The sequence below is a fragment of the Mastomys coucha genome, unplaced genomic scaffold (assembly GCF_008632895.1).
Source record: "Mastomys coucha isolate ucsf_1 unplaced genomic scaffold, UCSF_Mcou_1 pScaffold14, whole genome shotgun sequence".
Classification (NCBI taxonomy): Eukaryota; Metazoa; Chordata; class Mammalia; order Rodentia; family Muridae; genus Mastomys; species Mastomys coucha.
In genome coordinates this window covers 25,592,405-25,611,804 of record NW_022196896.1, presented here as the reverse complement: position 1 = coordinate 25,611,804, position 19,400 = coordinate 25,592,405, and the positions used below count along the sequence as shown (strand labels likewise).

General features: G+C 41.2%; 1 protein-coding gene across 4 annotated transcripts; it reads left to right on the top strand.

The window, feature by feature from the left end:
- The first annotated feature begins 2,569 nt into the window (after positions 1–2,569).
- Positions 2,570–18,101, top strand: Tp53inp1 (tumor protein p53 inducible nuclear protein 1). Of its 4 annotated transcripts, none has more exons than XM_031366632.1 (5): positions 2,570–3,211; positions 9,081–9,339; positions 9,884–10,241; positions 12,927–12,964; positions 14,973–18,101. In XM_031366632.1, exons 2-4 carry the CDS (start codon positions 9,228–9,230, stop codon positions 12,946–12,948), a joined length of 492 nt encoding a protein of 163 aa, XP_031222492.1. In that variant the 5' UTR covers positions 2,570–3,211; positions 9,081–9,227; the 3' UTR covers positions 12,949–12,964; positions 14,973–18,101. The 4 variants fall into 4 exon arrangements, with proteins under 4 accessions (XP_031222492.1, XP_031222490.1, XP_031222489.1 ...); XM_031366630.1 differs by lacking the exon at positions 12,927–12,964 and having other exon boundaries at positions 2,574–2,738; positions 3,038–3,211; XM_031366629.1 differs by lacking the exon at positions 12,927–12,964 and having other exon boundaries at positions 2,574–2,738.
- The last annotated feature ends 1,299 nt before the right edge of the window (positions 18,102–19,400 follow it).

Genomic DNA, 19,400 nt, shown 5'->3' with positions numbered 1-19,400 from the left:
ACTGGCTTTCCGGCTTTTCATTTTGTATTTTGCTCTTCTGTTGTTTTAGGTTCAGTCCTGAAAAACAAAAGCAAAACAGCAAACCTCTTCCATTTAATGCATTAAAACAATTATTTGCTGGGTAGAGTAGCACATGCCAGAGGCAGGAGAATCAGGAATTTAAGGACAGCCTGGACTACACAGTGAGGTTTTGTTTGTTTGTTTGTTTTGTTTTTTAAATTAAAAAAAAGATAGAACAGAAAAGAAAGGAAGGAAGAAAAATGCACAATCATTTGTTTGCTCAAGATTCTGCCTTTTTGGCAGGACTCAGGGGAGACAGCTTATCACAAAGTGGTCTGCTGAGGCTGGAACTGCCTAGGGGTCTTTTTCTCTCATTCCTGTCTGGTATCTTGGCTTGGATGAACTATGCTTCAGAGCCTGGCTAGGCATCTTTTACCTGTGGCCTCTTTACACAGCTGGTTTGAACTTCTTCACAGCATGATCCACAGTCTGCCCTGTCTTATGGTTGTCTTCTACCAGACTACAAAGCAGAAAGTGCCAGATTTTCTTAATGCTCAGAAGTGTAAGTCCTAGAGTATCATTACTGGTATACTGTGTGAGTCAAAGCACTGACAGAGCTAGCCCAGATTCAAGGTGTACATGTATGGGGTAGAGGACTGTTTTACGATGGAGGCCCATGGTGGCTGTCTCTGGACGCATCATTTACCTCAGATTTTCTGTCATAACAAGGTACTGCTTTCACACTTTGCCTTTAGGAATAACAAACTTATTAAGCTGCATGAGGTAAGGTTTTTTTTAATTTAAAAAAACTAGACATTTATAATTGTTAATAAATTTTGGTTCTAAATGGGAAGGTGACCTCTAGATGGATTCCTACCCTCCCCTACCCCAACTCCCAAGGGAACAGTGGCCTTTAGATGGATTCTTAAAGAGAAACAAGAGATGGTGGGGCTCCTAACATAGCAATAATATTGGCAGAAAATAACTTGATTTGCCAAAATCTAAAATCCAGACTGTGCCCAGATACACCTTTGAAGCATGTACGGTCAAATGATCAACACATATTGATGATTACCTGAGTGTCAGACAGTTCTCTGACTCCCTGCAGAGCAGAGAGTCTTACAGATCAAAATCCATTTCTCCCCCTGGAAGGCTGGGTGTTTTAAGTGTTTTTCGTGGCCTGGGATGGGTCCCCCTCTCCTAATTTGGGGTTGGTAAATTAAACAACAGGGAGCTGATGGCCTCACAGCTTCAGGCAAACATGCCCAGGACCAGCCTTGAACATACCTGACCAGCCTGGGCTGGTCACCAAGAAGGGAAGCCCTGCTGACAGGAGATAAAGCACACAAGCAAGGTCTTTGTCTCATGTCAAGAGGATGAGGAAGAAGCCAGATATTTGTCATCTTTATGACCTGTTTCTTTGTCCCCCATCTGTACAGCCCAGTGCCTCTCAACCTTGTTAATGCTGTGACCCTTTAATACAGTTCTCATGCTGTGGTGACCCCCAAATAAGAAAGTTGTTTTTGTTATTACTTCAAAACTATACTTTGCTACTGTGAATTGTAAATATCTGTGCTTTTCGATGGTCTTGGGTGACACACAGGCTGAGAATTGATGGTCTATCTGAGACCTAAAAGTCTCTCCTGAGACTACTTGAGCCCCTCACCTCACCAAGGCCAGAAGATTACATCTCAGCCCCACAGAATCCATATAACTGACAGGCACCAACATGACTCCTGTCATTCCTAGTTCATCCCCCAATGTGTGTGCAGTAGAGCTTTGGCTTAGAATCCCTTTATAAATGCAGTGTCTCATTTTCTTCTCACTATAAATAGTCTCATGTGAATGTTTACATTTTGTAAAAAAAGGTCATAATGTCCTCCGGTCTTATAAGACCTTAGATGCAGACCCCTGGGAAGAAACAGAGCTAATTCTTCACCCGGGGTTCCTCTTTTCGGAAGTTAAGGCCCTTTAGGTTTCGAGTGGTGGCCTCCTCTGCCCGACTTTTGCCTTTTTAGGGCAGACAAGACTCTTAGGGGTAAGACCTATGAGCTTCCAATTGAAGTTCCTAAAGCAGATTAGGCCCTTGGCTTACTGTCTTACTAAGGGGTGGGGAATGAGTGGGACACGGGCAGCCCACGTATTTGGGGCCCTGACTTCTTTTCAAAGAATGCGCAGCGGTGGGTTGCCTTCAGCATCAAGGCTATTGGTTTATTTTTACCATGGCCAGAGGAGCAACTGGTACAACTGGTATCCCTACCCACCCCCTCAGCAAAAGGGGGTCGAGTGCCTTGTACCCCTGTACCCATACTCTGGGCTGAGGCGGCTCCGGGGATCGGGCTCTTCTCCTCTGGGTCCCCCGCGGCTCCCACCTCGGCTAGTCCCAGGCCGCTGGCCTCTCCCCTCCTCCCGTTCACCCCGAGTGTTCTCCGGCTCCCGCTTTGTTGCCCGGGCTTGTTTCTGCCCGGGGCGCGCCGCAGGCCCAGGGCCAGGTCACGTGCGTTGGTGACAACCTCTCGCAGGGCGGCCCCGGAGGTCCCCGCGCAGCCGATTGGTCGGCCCGGGGCTGGTGCGGCTCGGGGCGGGGCTGGGAAGCCGATCAGCTGTTCCCAGAGCTGCACAACAACAAAAGGACCGGGACGGGCCGGCGGCCGCCGTCAAGGCAGCGACCGCAGCCACGCAGGAGCCCGGCCGGCCGCAGCTACCTCAGTGCCCGCCCGCCGCGCCGCGCCGCTCACGTAAGTGCGGGCCACACAGGCGGGAGGGCGGCGGTTGGTTGCCCGCACTCTGGCTGTCCTACCCGGCCCTCTCCCTACCGTGATGTGCGCGGCGCCACCGAGAACCCGCGGGTGACGGGAAACCTGCTCCGTTACCCCGAGACCCGCCCCGACCCCTCCTGACCTCGCGCATCACCGAGCCTGCACCTGTGGGACGAGCACTTCCCGTCGCTGCTGTCCTCATCCGTCCTCGTCCGTTTGATCACGGGCACTTGGGGTGTGCTAGAGACTGCTGTGGGCTCTAAATACTTCATTTTCAGAGCGTCGCGACCGCCCTGCGAGGCCCCAACTTTGCTTATTTGAGCGGAGGAAACTTGGAGGCACAGAAAGATTAAGTAATCTTTAAGGCCACACAGCTAATTAAAAGGAACCGGTGTTTGCTATCCGCAGAGGGATTTCACGTGCAGTTCCTTCATTTTGCTTCTACTTTCATGGTATGTTTACTCCGTGTAGAAGTTCAGAGTAGATTAAGAGGAACCCCTTTCCACCTGCAACTCCTTAAAGACTGGGGCGTTCCTGGCTGAAAGAGCGCCTTCAGAATGCTGAGTAGTTTTGAGAGTGAAGAGTATGGCTCTTGGGTCTTCGGACCGGACCGACAGCATGACAAATGCCCCAAGATCTTGAAATCACATGCTTGGCGGAGATTGTAATACTTTTTCATTGGCAGGTGTGAAAACCCCAGACAGCTTGTTCACTCTCAGCCGCTATCATTTTCTAAGTCCTTGCTGGAAACCATGGCCTACTAACTTTTGTGACCAGTGTCTCTTTTGTTTGTTCATCTTGTCTTCTATTCTTTTCTGCTCCCTAGTGTATTTCTCTTGGAAATGACTGCTTTCAAAAGTTAGGGTTAACAAAGCACTGAATTACCACCCTAACTGCTCTCTGTTGACTGTCTTCAGACTTGAGAACAGGATGTGGTGAGTCCTTAGGGGAATAGTCTCCTTGTAAATTAACTAAATAGACAGAGGTGTAAAGAGCAAAGACAACTTTCTTGGCTTGGTATTTTTGTAGTTCAAAATTGATTTTTAAATTGCTTGAATCAAAGCCAAGGCTTAGTAGCTCAAGCCTGGAATTGCAGTACTGGAAAGGTGGCAGTGGGAGAATCAGGAATTCAAGGCCATCCCTTTTTTCTGACTAAAAGAACAAACCTTTGTATCTTCCACCATGTAGATTCCGGGAATCACACTCAAGCCATCAGGCTTGCCACCAGACACGTTGACATGTTGAGTTATCTTTCTGGCCTACAAGTAATCGTTTTAAGGTTGCTTTTCAATGGTATGTTTAGCCAGCTGGTATTTCAAAACTGCATTCATCAAAGTTGTGGGTGCTTTTGTTGTTGTTTTTAATTTTAAAAATGTTTTTGGAGCCGCCTGCTGGCAGCCAAAACCACTGGAAAGTGCTAGTGTCTGAAGTTTTTAGAATCAGGCTGGAAGGAGCCTGAGGTCACGTGCAGGGAAGAGCGAGGCAGCAGGCTGGAAAAGGCAACCCTGCTGCTGCCTCAAGACACCAGCTCTCTTGCTTTTGGGCAGGTTATTTTCATTTCGTTTCATTCTGGGGCTCAGTTTCCTCATCACAGGACAGAGAAATATCTCAACTGGCTATCACAAACCATAAGCACTCCGAGTATATACATATATGTGTGTCTGTGTATCCCTTAAAGAAAAAAAATATAACTAATTCCCACATGTGGTACAAGGACCAAGTTTCCAAAACCAGCATGCCTATAAGAAAAAAAAACAAAACAAAGGAAAATGGGCCAGATGTCAACAACGATTGAACAAAGGGAGGAACAGAATCCATCCATCCTCATGTTCTCAACTTCTATGATGTGGTTTCCTTCATCTTAGAGATTAAAAAGATACCATGTATTCTTGGTAATGGAGGATGGAGATATTTTCAAGCAAGTAAGCAGTAATGGGCAAACTGCTTGGGTAGATGATCAATACATAGGCCCAGATGATTTGTTGATAGTTCTACCTAGAGGCTGCCAAGCACCTAAGAACAGCAGGCTGCTTCATCCTGCTTCTCTCGCCTAGTTGCTAAATTCCAAAGCTATTTTTGTCAGGATGTCCTCTTGGGGATTCATGTTTTCTCTGGGACCTTCACTGGTCTTACTACTGCGCTAGGGTTGTGAATGTACGTCAGTGACCATCTGGGAAACTCTGAAGCCTTGCTACCCCTCTTGGTTTCCACATAGAACCTGCTCCCCTCTTGGAGCTACCATCTCTGGGTAAGTGTCAAAAGGAATTATGAAGGGACATTTTCTGGGTCATCTGTGGAAGGACAGGTGTTCAAGTGAAAGATGTTTAATTTTTATCCCCCCCCCAAACACACACACAACAGAGAGACTAGATAGACAGTTGAGAGAACATGCATGTAGGTACTTGCAGAAGCCAGAAGAGGGCATGGGATCCTTTGCAGCTGGAGTTAGAGGCAGTTGTGAGCCACCTGTGGGTGATGGGCCTCAAACTCTAGTCCTGTTGCAGGGAAGCAGACACTCTTAACTGCTTACCTAGCTCTTCAGCCCTAGGATTTAAAAATAAAAAAACACACAACAGCACTGTCCTATGTGGATGCTTAGATTATCAGTACTTATATTAACTATCAAAAGCTGCTGACATGTAATTGGTGTGAAATTATTGAGATATTTAATGTTTTTAGTACCAAATCTTTCCAATACATTCCAGTACCTACCTTTACAGGAGTGGCATAATCAGATGCAAAGTTCTCACAGGAAATACTTAAAGCATATTTAGTTTTTTTTTGCTTTAAGAATAGTTTATTGAGTATACAAGGGAGCAGCTGGCAAAAGCTAGCATACGCCCTGTCTGGCTTTGTATTTGTTTGATAAAGTTTACAGCTGAAAAAGGAGGCTTTCAGCTGTTTCATGTGGTAGCTGTTCAGATGTAGTTGAAAGTTTTCTGAAGTTTGACTCAAATATCAGTTTATTTAAGTCGGTTAAAATTGAAAACTAAGGGATGGGTATGGTATGTATACCTTTAATCTTGGAGTGGGAAGGCAGAGACAGGTGGCTTTCCTGTGAGTTTGTGGCCAGACTGGTTTACATAAAAAATTCTAGGGTAGCCACATAATAAGACCCACTTTTTATTTAAAAAAAAAAACAAAACCCTAAATTGAGGGACTATCATGACAGCTCAGTGTGCACAGGTATGCACTCGTGTACACACACACACACACACAAAGGCATGCACGTACACACATGAAAATTTTTAGCCAGGCAGTGATGGTACATGCCCTTAATCCCAGCACTTGGGAGTCAGAAGCTGGAAGATCTCTTGAGTTTGAGACCAATCTGGTCTACAGAATGAGTTAATTCCAGGGCTACACAGAGAAACCCTGTTTTGAAAGAAAGAAAAAAAATTAAAAAAAAAATTTAGACCAACATAAGAATTTTAAAAGTTACATTCAAGCAGGGCATGGTAGAGTCCATATATCCCAGGCAGAGCCAGTCTCCTTGGGCTTGTCTGTAGCTAAAGGAGGCAGTTTGCAGTTGCCATAGTATCCTTGATCTAGCCATATTTTGTGGCTTTAGTTACTGATAGGACCTGAATCCAAGTGCCAAGCTTGTCCTGAGGTGGTATCATACGTGGAAGATAAAGCTCTCACTCAGGATCACTGAAGAATTCTCATGTGGATTCTCTCCACTCCACAGCAGCTTTAGTTAATTAGAGCATGCAGCCTTAATACTCAGGCACTCTCAGCTTATTCAGCACAGTTGTACTTAAACTGATATATTTATCATTTATCATAATGTAAGATAAATTGGGAAAGTTTGAAAGCATCCTTACTCCCCGTTTCTTTCATGCTTAAAATTCTTCATGTACACCCAACTTCATAATGACTCATCCTTCAGGTCAGGCAGACCACACAGTCCATTTTTTCTATAATTTCTCTTGACTTGTATTAGTCTGCAGTCCTCACAACCTGATCATGCAGTTTCCAAAGCGGTTTCAGAAAAACTGGTTACGCAAGTGATGTTTCCTGTTTACCCACTTTTAATAATTAATGGCTGGGAATGATGCATTACAAGCCCAAAGTGTCATAATGTCATGTTTTGAGATGTTTTACGCTTAAATGCAAATAGTTTTGGCATTCTGTTCTATAAAAGAGAATGGCCCTAGATGTTTTAGCTGCACAGCTCAACTATTCTTTAAACATGCTTTTGAAAGTGAGCTGGGCATTGTGTCTAATGTATGTAATCTTAGCTGATGCAGAAAGATCACTGTTTTAAACCAACCTGGACTAGAGTTAGAGACCCTGTCCAAAACAAAACAAAACAAAACAGAGCCTATTTGTCATTCCTGTTGTGTTGATGCCTCCTAAATTTGCACTCCTAGCTAAAACCATACCCCCAAACTTGGATTCTACTGCCTAATAGCTCTAACATGATACGTTCCTCTAACTCGGCACAGCATAGCATCTATCTGTACTTTGTGTGGTATCCCTGCCTTTAAAAGCCCCCCGCTAAAACTGGACTTATCCAGAAACCTGGTTCTTCCTCATCACCCCTCCCCACCTTTTTCTTCTGAGAGGATGTTTCTCTGTGTATAGCCTTAGTTGTCCTGGAGATCAGGCTGCCCACAAACTCCTGAGAGATCTGCCTGCTTCTGCATCCTGAGTGCTGGGATTAAAGGCATGGCCACCACTGCTAGGTTTTTTAGTTTTTTGTTTTTAAAATAGCATTTCACCAAGGTGGTCAAGAAATTTTGATCCTCCAGTCACAATCTGTCAAATGCTAAGGTTAAAAATATATATGTCCATGCCTGGAGTTCTCATCTTTTCCTTTTTTAAAGATTTATTTATTGTATGTATATTAGTACACGATTGCTGTTTTCAGATACACCAAAAGGGGCATTGGATCCCATGGTTGTGAGCGACGATGTGGGTTTTGGGAATTGAACTCAGGACCTCTGGAAGAACAGCCAGTGCTTAACCAAGCTGAGCCCACCTCTCTGGCCCCCCAGGGGGTTCTCTTCTTAGTTTTTTCCCTTTGAGGTGATGCAGGATCTGGTCCTGCTTGGCCCCAGGTTCTGCTTGGGACCCTGTCTGGATCTTGAGCTATCTGAACACTGCCATGTTCTCACTTAGTCTTCTCCACTCCAGATCTCAGGTATCCAAGGTCACTTACAGGAAAGCTACATTAGGGAGGTCTGAGGATTCTTTCTGCTACATCCATAATCACACTGTTTCACTTTCTATGTGATTCTTTTTCACTCCTGGCCCCCCTGTGTCCAGTACTATGCCTTTATACATAGTAGGTAATCACTAAATAATTATAGAGTAACAGTTGATCTGTGCAGGGAACTTTGAGTCAGGAAAGCAAAGAGATATTCTTGAGAAAATAATTAAAATTTTTTCTTGATGTGTGTTCAGTTTACTATGCTATCAAATAGCCAGGTAGAAATGAGTACTTACAACTGTACTTTGTGCTTAGATAAAATAAACTGGGTTTTGTCAGTTAGAATTCACCAGAACTCCTACTAAGGTAGGAGCTGTTATCCACTGAAGTTGTGTAGCTTCCTAAATCTTTTTAAAAAATGTGTGTGTGTAGCATATGTGTGGGGGTTGGAGGATAAATATAAGTTGGTTCTCTCCTACTGTGTTGGTCTCAGGGATCAAACTGAAGTCATTAGGCTTAGAAGCAAGTGGCTTTACCCACTGAGCTATCTTAATGGCTCATCTTCCTAAGGTCCCCCCCTCTCTGATTTATTTATTATATGTGTATAAGTGTTTTACCTGCATGTATATGTACTATGTGTGTGCCAGGTGCCCTCTGGGGTCAGAAGAGGATGTCAGATCTCCTGGAATTGGAGTTAATAGTAGATGGTTGTGAGACACTGTGTAGGTGCTGGGAACTGAACTGGTCATCTGCAAGAGCAGCACATGATCTTAACCATGTTGTCTCTTCAGCTTCATCTACCTAAACTTTAAAGTGAGAAAGGGGGAAACCAAAATTTGAGTACCATGTGCACACTGACTCCTGAACTACTCCACAGAGAATAGTGTCCCCAGCCCCAGTTCTTGCATGGATAAGTTTCCACAGTATAAAATTTCCCCATAACAGTAATATACAACAAATATAAGATATTCTGAAAGACGTACATAATGAGTACAAACAGCAGGACAATAGGGTAGGGAAATGACGGCTTGGCATCGTGGTGGAAGCAAGAGAGGATTGGAAGTAAAGGCCAACCTTATCTCCAAACAAAACAAAAACCAAACAACAACAACAAAAAACTCAAAACAAATAAAAATAAACAGCCATCTTCTGTTTTCTTTTAGGGATGATGACTTTTCTTGCTCTTCACTTAAGTTGAAGAAACACTGTGCACTTTAATCTCTCGTCTGTGACATTGGGCCAGCTGAAGACAGGGTTTTGAAATCTCAGCTATAAAGATATCCAGCCAAAGTCTCAATCTTGCCTTAACCATGTTTCAGAGACTGAATAAAATGTTTGTAGGCGAAGTCACTTCTTCTTCCAGCCAAGAACCAGAATTTAGTGAGAAAGAAGATGATGAGTGGATTCTTGTTGACTTCATAGGTAAGGCATAGACAATAATTAATCGTCACAAGAAGTGGCATCCAGCAAGCTATATAGCTGACAATGAATCTTAAGTACTCTTGATCCTCCTGCCTTTATTTCCTTACCACACCTGGCTCAAAAGTGGGAACTCCTGGGGCTGGAGGAAGGCTCAGTCAGTAAACTGCTTCTACACATATATATATACCTACTTCTTAGTACCCTCAAACGTGAATGTATATGTATATACACAGAAAATGTGAACTCTGTAACCCCTAAAGCATGGTCCAAGTAGAGGTGCTTTGATAGGAAACCCTCATATGAGCATCAGGAACCCACAGGGCTCATCATATGTCTGTTTGCTAGAATAGGAAGTCATAATGCCATTCCTCAATGTCTGTGTAACGGTACAGAGATTGGAAATTATAATTGTTACAAGCAAATATAAATGCCTTTGTGAGTATCTGTTAATATAGTATTGTCCTTTGTTCTGTGTTGTGATCTTGATGGGTGACTCCACAACTGACTTCTCATCCTCCTATATGCATTGTGGATCACAATCTAGATACCTGCACTGGCTTCTCAGCAGAGGAAGAGGAAGACGATGAAGACACTGATGGAGAGTCCCCAGCAGAGCACACTTCTGTCTTCTCCTGTTTACCAGCATCCTTGGAGTGTTTGGCTGATCCCAGTGATTCCTGCTTCCTTCAGTTTGAGTCCTGTCCAATGGAGGAGAGCTGGTTCATCACTCCTCCCCCATGCTTTACAGCAGGTGGATTAACCACTCTCAAAGTGGAAACAAGTCCTATGGAAAACCTTCTCATTGAACATCCCAGCATGTCTGTCTATGCTGTGCACAACTCCTGTCCTGGCCTCAGTGAGGCCAGCTGTGGGAATGACGACTATAACTCAAGTGGTCCCAGGTATGCTGCAAGCGCTTCACTCTGTATAAGTAGTATGCTAAGCAAAATTTTATTTCTACACAGAACAAGGCTAAGGCTTTAGAAGACTTAAAAACTAATTGTGCTAGAAATTTACTTAAGTAACTTGGGCTATAAATACAACATTCAGGTCAAGATTGAGTTTTATAAGGTTATTAATTGTGGCATGCCTCAGTTGTAAAATAGAGAGCCATCTCCTTTATAAAATCATGCTACTGAAGGGAAATAAAAACACTAGTATTTCTGATAAGTATATTAAAATATAATTCTGGTATATTATAGACTAGATTATTTTAGGGTGTTAAATTCACCTAAAATTTATTTTCTTCTACATATTTTTAGCTAAGTCATTTTAACTGCTGCTTAATCTTGAAAATCCAAGTATTTGTTCAAAGGGCTGCCCTCAGATTTCAGAAATGTTGTTCTGTTACATGGTAGTCTGAAATGGAGATAGGTGAAGCTCCAGTAAGCTCAGGGAAGGGAAGTCAGTTAAGATTAGTGTGTTCAGACACTCTGTGGCCTTCATCAAGAGAGCATTCTCAGGAGTACATCTGAGACAGTTCTCAATTACAAAAACCAATTCCTCTTCTCCACCTCGCCTGCTGAAGAGTCTGGCTAGTCAGTCAGTCATGCATGTCCATGGAGCATGCCCTAGTGAGTGTCGCCACTGACTTATTCCTTCTTGTAGGCAGAGGATTCAGGTGAGTTCGGATCTTTGGAGTCCTGTACTGTCATCTGAAGGCTCCTTTTACATAGTTTAGGCTGTGGCTCCACTGGACCACTATATATAGCTGGTTTCCCATCTATCGAGTATGAATAAAGCTCAGGCAATGCTAACCTTTCTAGAATTACTATCCTCTTAAGTCCCAATATAATAGATGCATTTTAGCAAGGCTAAATATATTTCTTCTTCCTTGTACCAAAACAAAAATCATGTCTTTAGTACAATCACTAAGTACCAGGCATAAACGTCAGGTGGCACTTTATTGAAAGCCATAATTTTGCTGAATTAAGTGTTTTCAGCATCCCAACTAAAATTTAAAATATAACTTGTTTATGCTGATTTAATTGCTTTATAGTTGCTTTAAGCATTTCTTCAGTTCTTAAAAATTCTTCCCTAACTGATTCTGATTGCATCTCTGTGGAATCCACTCAACAATTTAACATGATTAGGGACTAGAAAGATGGCTGAGTTGTTAAGAGCACTGGTTGCTCTTTCATGTGACCCAAGTTAAATTCTCAGAATCCATATGGCTGCTCATAACTGTAACTCCAGTCCCCGTGGGTGCTATCTTCTGGCCTCTGTGGGTACTGCAGGCATGTGGTGCAGACTTACAAGAGGGCAAAACATTCACACACACAAAAAATCTCAAGAAAATTTATACACATAAAAAAATAACATGAAAAAAAAAAGAAAAAAAATATGGTTAACAAATTATCACTTTAAATTTATTTACTGGCATTTGATACTTTTCAGTCCTAAAGTACATTTGTGTGTGTATAATTGGCAGCTTTGCAAAGTAATATATTACAGCAGATATTCATTGCCAAAAATTTAAATATGCAGAAATGACAGCCGAGCAGTGGTGGCACATACCTTTAATCCCAGCACTTGGGAGGCAGAAGCAGGTGGATTTCTGAGTTTGAGGCCAACTTGGTCTACAGAGTGAGTTCCAGGACAGCCAGGGTTACACAGAGAAACCCTGTCTCAAAAAACAAACAAACAAACAAACAAAGGAAATGACGTCCCTCACAATCTACAGATGAATACTATTAATGCCCCAGGAATATCCTAGATTGTTTTTACTATAAGGGCTCATACCAGTAACTATTTGCCTATACTCCGACCCATTTAGGGCATGCTTTCTATACTATTAATGCACACACATAGAGTATAACTAAAACAGATACCATTAAAAAATTAGTAGAGGGTTGGGATATACTCTGTGGTAGAGCGTTTCGGATCACACTCTGGTCTTCTAGGGCTAGAGAACCTAGCCCTAGAGCTCATCATCAGCTTTATTAAAGCAGCGCCTATACACTGTCTCCTTGACTTGGGTGTTTGTATCCTGATGCCACAAGAAGTTGGTTTTGCATTCCTATGTCATATATATTAACATGTAGGACCAACAAACAGTTTTCATAAATGAATTATCAAAGGTTAGACATGGTGGTATGTGATTGCAATCTCAGCATTTAGGAGAGAGACGCAGGAGGATCACTAGTATAAGAACAACCTGGAATACACAGTGAGATGCTGTCTCAAAAGGGCTATATGTGTACGTATGTTTCTAAATCAAGGTAGAATCAAGTGTTACTGAAATGGCTAGACTATATAGTCAACAGTCCTTACTTTCTGAGCAAGCAGTAAAGTAAACCCTGTCCTTCAAACACATTACTTGTACTCTCTCCTCAGGGATGTCAGCATAAACCACATGAGTATGAAGCTAAGTACTTAAAATGGCTTTAGAGTGTATGTTTTATTGTATCTTAGCCTTTATTGTTTGTAAGAGTTTATGAGCAACCATAATTTTAAGTAATATGTCTTCAATTGCCCTTAGTAAATCAGTCTTAATAAAGAAAAATGACCATGTCCTAGTAGTAAAATTAAAATGGCATTTTAAAATCTTACTAGTGATTTAATAGTTCACCATTTAACATTTGTAGGGCCAGAAAAAGCTGCTTATAAGACTCATGGGCACAGAGTAAGTATGTTTACTTTGGGACCATATGATCTTTTATTAGTTTGAACAGGGAGATTAGGAACTCAAATGCCCGTTAAGATTAGCTTTTTTTTTTCTATTTGCTTGTTTCTATTTTTCTTTTGTTTTGCCCTACTACTAGGGATCAAGCCCAGGGCCTTGTACATACTGGACAAGCATTCTACCATTGAGCTGCATCCCAACCCTCTGTTAACTTCTTAGTGGGATCTTTTAGTTTTATTGTGTGTATGTATGTGCATGCATGCGTATGTATATAATTTCTTCTGATCATCTTAGACAAAATATGTAGCTACCCTTCCTGAATAAAATAACTGGTAAAAAACTTAAAACTCAGACTGGGATATAGCTCAGTTTATAGAGTGCTTGCCTGGTGTACAAGAGAACTTAGGCTCAGCTGCAGTGAATCAGTGAATAAACTGGATGTGGTGGTGCACACCTGTAAGCCTAGGCCTAGAGGGGTCCAGGTGGGAGAACCAGAAGTTCAAGGTCATCCCTGGCTACATTGAGAGCTTGGAGCCATCGGGATAGAGTAACCTATCTCAGGAATCATCTTTATTATCACAGTTGTACTGAGAATGTAGCTATCTGGTCAAGCATTTGTCAACTATGCAAGAAGCCCAAGATCCATACACAGCACTGCAGAAAATGAACTTTTTTATGTGTTAATATTATACTAATTATGTGTTAGTTTTTACTAATTCAACTTGGTTGGCTTTTTTTTTTTTTTTTTTTTTTTTTTAGTTTTTGGAGACAGGGTTTCTCTGTGTAGCCCTGGCTGTCCTGGAACTCACTCTGTAGACCAGGCTGGTCTCAAACTCAGAAATCTACCTGCTTCTGCCTCCCAAGTGCTGGGATTAAAGGTGTGTGCCACCACTGCCCGACTTTGGTTGACTTTTATTATACAAAAGAATCTAACTATATACAACCATGTTCTAAGATACATGTTTTTGGGTTTGGGTTTTTTGAGACAGGGTTTCTCTGTGTAGCCCTGGTTGTCCTGGAACTAACTCTGTAGACCACACTGACTTCAAATTCAGAGATCTACCTGCCTCTGCCTCCTGAGTGCTAGGATTAAAGGCAAGCACCACCACAGCCTGGCTTAAGATACTGGTCTTAAAGCACTTCCATATAAATGCCATTCTAAAATATGTACTTCTGTGGCATAAATGAAAAACTAATGTAATAGAGAGGCATTGACCTCTTACCTAGAAAATGGGAAAGTTGGTGGAATGTCCTTAATTTGCATTTCTATGAAATATGATTCACATGTTACCTAGGATATTTTACTTGTAGCCAGAAATCATCTGTGAAGATACTGTTGATATATATGCTTTTTGATCAAATTTGAAAATTAAAATATTTTACAATAGGAATTAAATAAATATCTTCAAAAGTAGTTGAAAGCTGGGTGTGATGGCTCACACTGGTAATTCCAGCCCTCGGGGAGTTGTGGCAGGAGGGTCAGTATCTCAAGGCCAGAGTTAACTACATAAGAAACTGAAGGCCACCCATCCCCAGCTACATGAGACTCTGTCTCAGAAAACTAAATAGAATTGCAGGTGTTCAGCAGACATAGGTTTCCTGGAGAACCACATTAAATTCACTCAGAGTAGGAAGCACATTTTAAATTTAGCCATCTCTGGACAGTGCAGTATATGTTCCTATCAAAATTAATCTTTCAGCTAGGAGTTATGACACATTTGTAATTCTGAAACTTGGGAGGCTGAAGGAGGAAGATAGTAAATTTGAGGGTATCCTTGGTTCAATAACAAGACCCTACCTCAAAAACAATCATAATAGATCAGTTGAGTGATATCTCCCTTCTACCACTCTCAGCAAATACAGTCACAAAATATAAATCTGTCCATCAGCCATGAGACTCCCAAGTTCTTACCCAGCCATAGACAAATAAATGTAAAAAATCAAATTACTAAGTAACTTTTTTAGTAATATACTCTGTTATTGATGCACTTACTTTGGTCTATTTCAGAATGGAAGCCCAGGGTGAAATGGGGAAGCACATTCACTGCTGTGTTGCAGCGCTTGCTGCTCAGGCAACATTTTTGGAACAACCCAAGAGTTTTCGCCCTTCCCAGTGGATAAAAGGACACAGTGAAAGACAGTCTCTGAACAGAAATGGCCTCCGTCGCCAGAACCTTACCAGGGATTGCCACGCTCGACAAATGAAGCACAGTGGCTGGGTGGTTCACCAGCCCTGCCCACGCCAGTACAATTACTGAGAACGCTGAGTTATGTTGGTTGGTTTCCTTAGGTTTTCCTTAGGTGCATATGTATTGGATGTATGTTCGTACAATGAAAGTGCTGTCTCCTTCCAGCCAACTGAAGACCAATCGCTAGTGTATCAGTGTGTTTAGACACTATTACAACCAGATTTTATGCTGTGTATCACATAATGCCTTGCTCCTGACAATTACTTTTAAAAAACCTTTTAGAATATCCTTGGAAACATATCAATACAGTGACAGTGTTTGGGGTTGTCTTTAAGTACAGTGAGGTATGTATGTGAGTTAGCATCTTAAGGACATTTCTTACCCCAATTGTAAGAATAGGCATCTTTTCAATTTCCTTTATTTTGTATTATTTAATCTGTTGTGTAAGCAAAAATTTATTCTCAGGGTCAGCCATATACTTTATTGACCAGTACTTGATAGTCTTTTCTGTATATAATGAGTACATTTTTACACTAACATGAGCATTAACAGGTGATTTTTGCCATGGATACAATGGAATTAATGGTTGAACTTACTTTTGAAAGAAAACTTGACATATTTCTGTATGTATGGTTCTTTTTTTCCCCCAGATTAGTCATTGCAGTTCATTGTGGAATTCAGGTACATTAACTTTGGTGAACAATATATTCAGTAATTCTGATGTGACTCCACGATATGGTACAAATACTACAGATGTCGTGGACTTGTTTCATATGCAAAGGGAAAAATCAGACCCATGAGATGCTGTCTGGAATCTGTTTGTAGATAACCTACAGAGCAGTCAGTATTTGGAGATGTCTAGATTCTTAACTGCCAGCTCAGATGAAAATGCACAAGCATGTGCCCAGACACTCAGTGACTTCATGCTTGTGTTTGCCACAAGAAAGGGAGAGATAGAGTGGTAACTCCTTAGACATGGAGTCTGCCCTCCCAAGGGATTTCTGGTGGCATCTGTTTATAGCACCTAAGTGAAGACCGATGGGTTGGTCTCCACAAGCTTTCATCTTTTAACTTCACAATCTCTTTAACCACTTTGGCCTCTGTTCCTCCACAGCAGGGGAGTAGTAATACTTACCTCCCTCACAGAGTGGTGAGGATTATACACTGATTGCAGTGGGACTGTCAGAACTGAACTCTGTGACTATTCTTCGAGTTGGTGCTAATATGGCTGGAGCACAGGGCTCCACTCATATACACCAGCTAATGAGGTTCAGAGGAAAGGCCATTCTCTTACCTCTATCTGGTCAGCTCTTTGTAAGAGCAGTTTTGGTGGATTCTGATGAGCCATCCACATTTGCAACCAACTTTTTGGAAGATTAAACCCATTTACAACTTGAAGCACATTCTACCAAGAACAATACCATTGCCTACGTATTCAAACTGCTCATTTCCCTAGCCCCTCTGCAACCACAACTAAACATTTGTTTATGAAATGATTTCAAGGAAAAACGAAGCATACTGTTATGTGAAGTATTATCCCTGAAGCAGCTTGATGCAGGGAACCCTGGAAGACTTTCTGGAAGGAACAGTGCTCTCCTCTGATAAGGCTGGGCATTTAGAGCTGCAGTTAGATGGGGAAAGGATTTAACACTGGCTGTGACTAGATGTCAGGATGTCTCCTTAGTACAGGAATCTAGACTTACTCTTTCCTTAAGTCTTTTCCATATTGACTTCCCCTTATATTTATTTGTTTTCTAATTAAGGGGCCAAGTCTGTAGAGTTTGTTAAACTGAGAAATTGTTATTATTTGTTTTCATGGAGGTGTGCATATTTTATACCACAGCTATTATAGGGTCATCATATGTTGGTAACTTGAAACAGATCAGCTAACTGTCTTCTGGACAGAGGTTCTAAATACATGTAGCTTTCCCCCTACTCTCTTACATCACATGTAAGCTGTGTCTCACAAGCTGGAAGTTCAGCCATCAGAATTGGTTTGGCCAGCATGAATTGGTTTCTGTATTAAACTATACTTTGTTTTTGTTTTGTTTTTCGAGACAGGGTTTCTCTGTGTAGCCCTGGCTGTCCTGGAACTCACTCTGTGGACCAGGCTGGCCTCGAACTCAGAAATCTGCCTGCCTCTGCCTCCCAAGTGCTGGGATTAAAGGTGTGTGCCACCACTGCCTGGCTTTGTTTTTGTTTTTTAAAAACAACTTTCCCACAACATTTATTTATCTCTTAAGTACACTTACATCTCTATCACTTACTGACTTTTCATTTGCTTTGTCTATGCTTAGTATTTTATTCCTGAAAACCAGCAAAGTTCTTAGTCATTAGGTGTTAGGCAACTACTGTGTGTTAGATACAAGTCTAATAACATAGAACAATGTTAACCTGTTAAACATTTTTTTTTTGAAACAAGGCCAAAAATACATTTGATGAGTTGATTATGTATTATCATTATCACCATCATTTTGCTGTTTTACCTACTAGTGGTTTACAGTGTTGTTCAATGCACTGAAAGCATAAGCAGTAAGAAGACCCCAAGAGTTGGGGATGTAGCTTAATGGTAGAGGATTTGCCTAACGTGCAAGGTCCTGAGTTCCACCCCCAGCACTGTAAGACAAAAACAAAACAAGCAAGACTCCAGAATTTAGTAGCACGGATCATTTCTAAACCAATAGCCTAGAATAATACTTGCAAAGTCTGGAATACATGGTATGCATCAGCCATACATCTGGAGTCTTATTTTTTAGCTTTTATAGTAGACCCCACATTCCCCAAAGTTTGTGTTTTATGTTAAACATTTTAGAATGTATATTCTGTTAATTACTATTTCCTGGGTTATATTCTGTACTGTATATAGGTACTTAAAGCTCACCATATTTATCTTTTGTGACAGTTTGTACTGTTGCATAGGTGGGGAATTTTTTGCAGAGATGCAAAAAGATTGGATTTTACTTCCCACTGCAGAAAGTTCAAATGAAAACAGAACATTAACTTTCTGTACATTTTTCCAATTCCCATGTAGAGTGTTCTTCTTTTATTCTTTGGTTTTAGCAAAAAGAGTGTTTACTTAAAACTTGTGAGGGCTCATATGCCTGGCTATCGTTTTTGCTTCTCAAATCTGTACAGGTTTACAGTCTTCACTTCTGTTAAAGTCTGAATTGCTTTGCTTTTTTGCTCCGTCCTCACAGAGGCATTCAGTCTCTGTATACTCTTAAAAGAAGAAAAAGCAAGGGCGGTTATCTTCTTTATCATTTTGAGTTGGAAACAAAAGTTTGTATGAAGGACTACAACTAGAAGATAGACTGCATTTAAATAGACTAGTGGAAAATAGTGTTTACCTTTTTCTTTCTGTTTTAGAGACAGTTAAAAGACTGCTCCTTGTACTGGGAGATACTAGTGTATGCTTCTATTGTTGCCTTGAAATTATCTCTTTATTTCTTAAAGCCTATAGATACTATTACCTTTAAATTCTTTAAAGTTAGGTAGTTTCATGCCATCAGCCTCTGATATATTATAAATGGCAAACTCTATCTTTTTATTCTGTTAAAATTGTACATGAACGTCTGTCTACTTTACAAACTTACATATATGACAGTGTTGTCTGCTCTGTCATAGGCCAGTTTCTTTTGAAATGTGACACCAATTCAAGTGGCTTAGGTGCAGAGAGATACCAAGAAGAGACTCAGAAAGGCAGGAATAGGTGCAGAGGCAACAGTATCCTTTATGTGGAAGAGAAGTTACTATTCAGAGGAAGGCAGCTTAAATGGATGATGTTCTGTGTATCATTGATAAGTTTCCTTGTGATACTGAAAAATATTTCTAATTGTTAAATGCCCAGCTTGGCTTTGTACTTGCCTGATGTTTTAGTACTGTTTTCTAGAGGACTTGTAAGAACCAGTGATTTTGAGGTTAGAAGTGTGTATCTGGGGCCTCGAGTATGTGTGTGGTTTTGTTTTCCTCCAGAATTTTTGAACTTTAGTCAATAATTGTGTGTGTTATTTTTAAGAAGTGGCTTTATTTTTTCTCTCGTGAAATTGTGAACATATTTGCCTTCTGAAGGCAGGATATGAGCTATGGATTCTGAAAAGTATTGTAGGTTGTACTATGTGCCTTCTTAATGTGTTTATGGGCACAATATTTTCTCTCATCAACTTGAAACTTAAAAGGGACATTTTGGTTAAATTATATATTATACGTCAATCTATGCATAAATGGCAGCTTGTTTTCTTGAGCCACTA

What these genes read in the sequence shown, in the direction of transcription:
- Tp53inp1 (XM_031366629.1), top strand. Translation starts at nt 9,228, where the DNA reads ATGTTTCAGAGACTGAATAAAATGTTTGTAGGCGAAGTCACTTCTTCT. An exon ending in GATTCTTGTTGACTTCATAG is followed by an intron (nt 9,340 to 9,883) that starts GTAAGGCATAGA and finishes ATCACAATCTAG; the next exon opens with ATACCTGCACTGGCTTCTCA. An exon ending in TATAACTCAAGTGGTCCCAG is followed by an intron (nt 10,242 to 14,972) that starts GTATGCTGCAAG and finishes GGTCTATTTCAG; the next exon opens with AATGGAAGCCCAGGGTGAAA.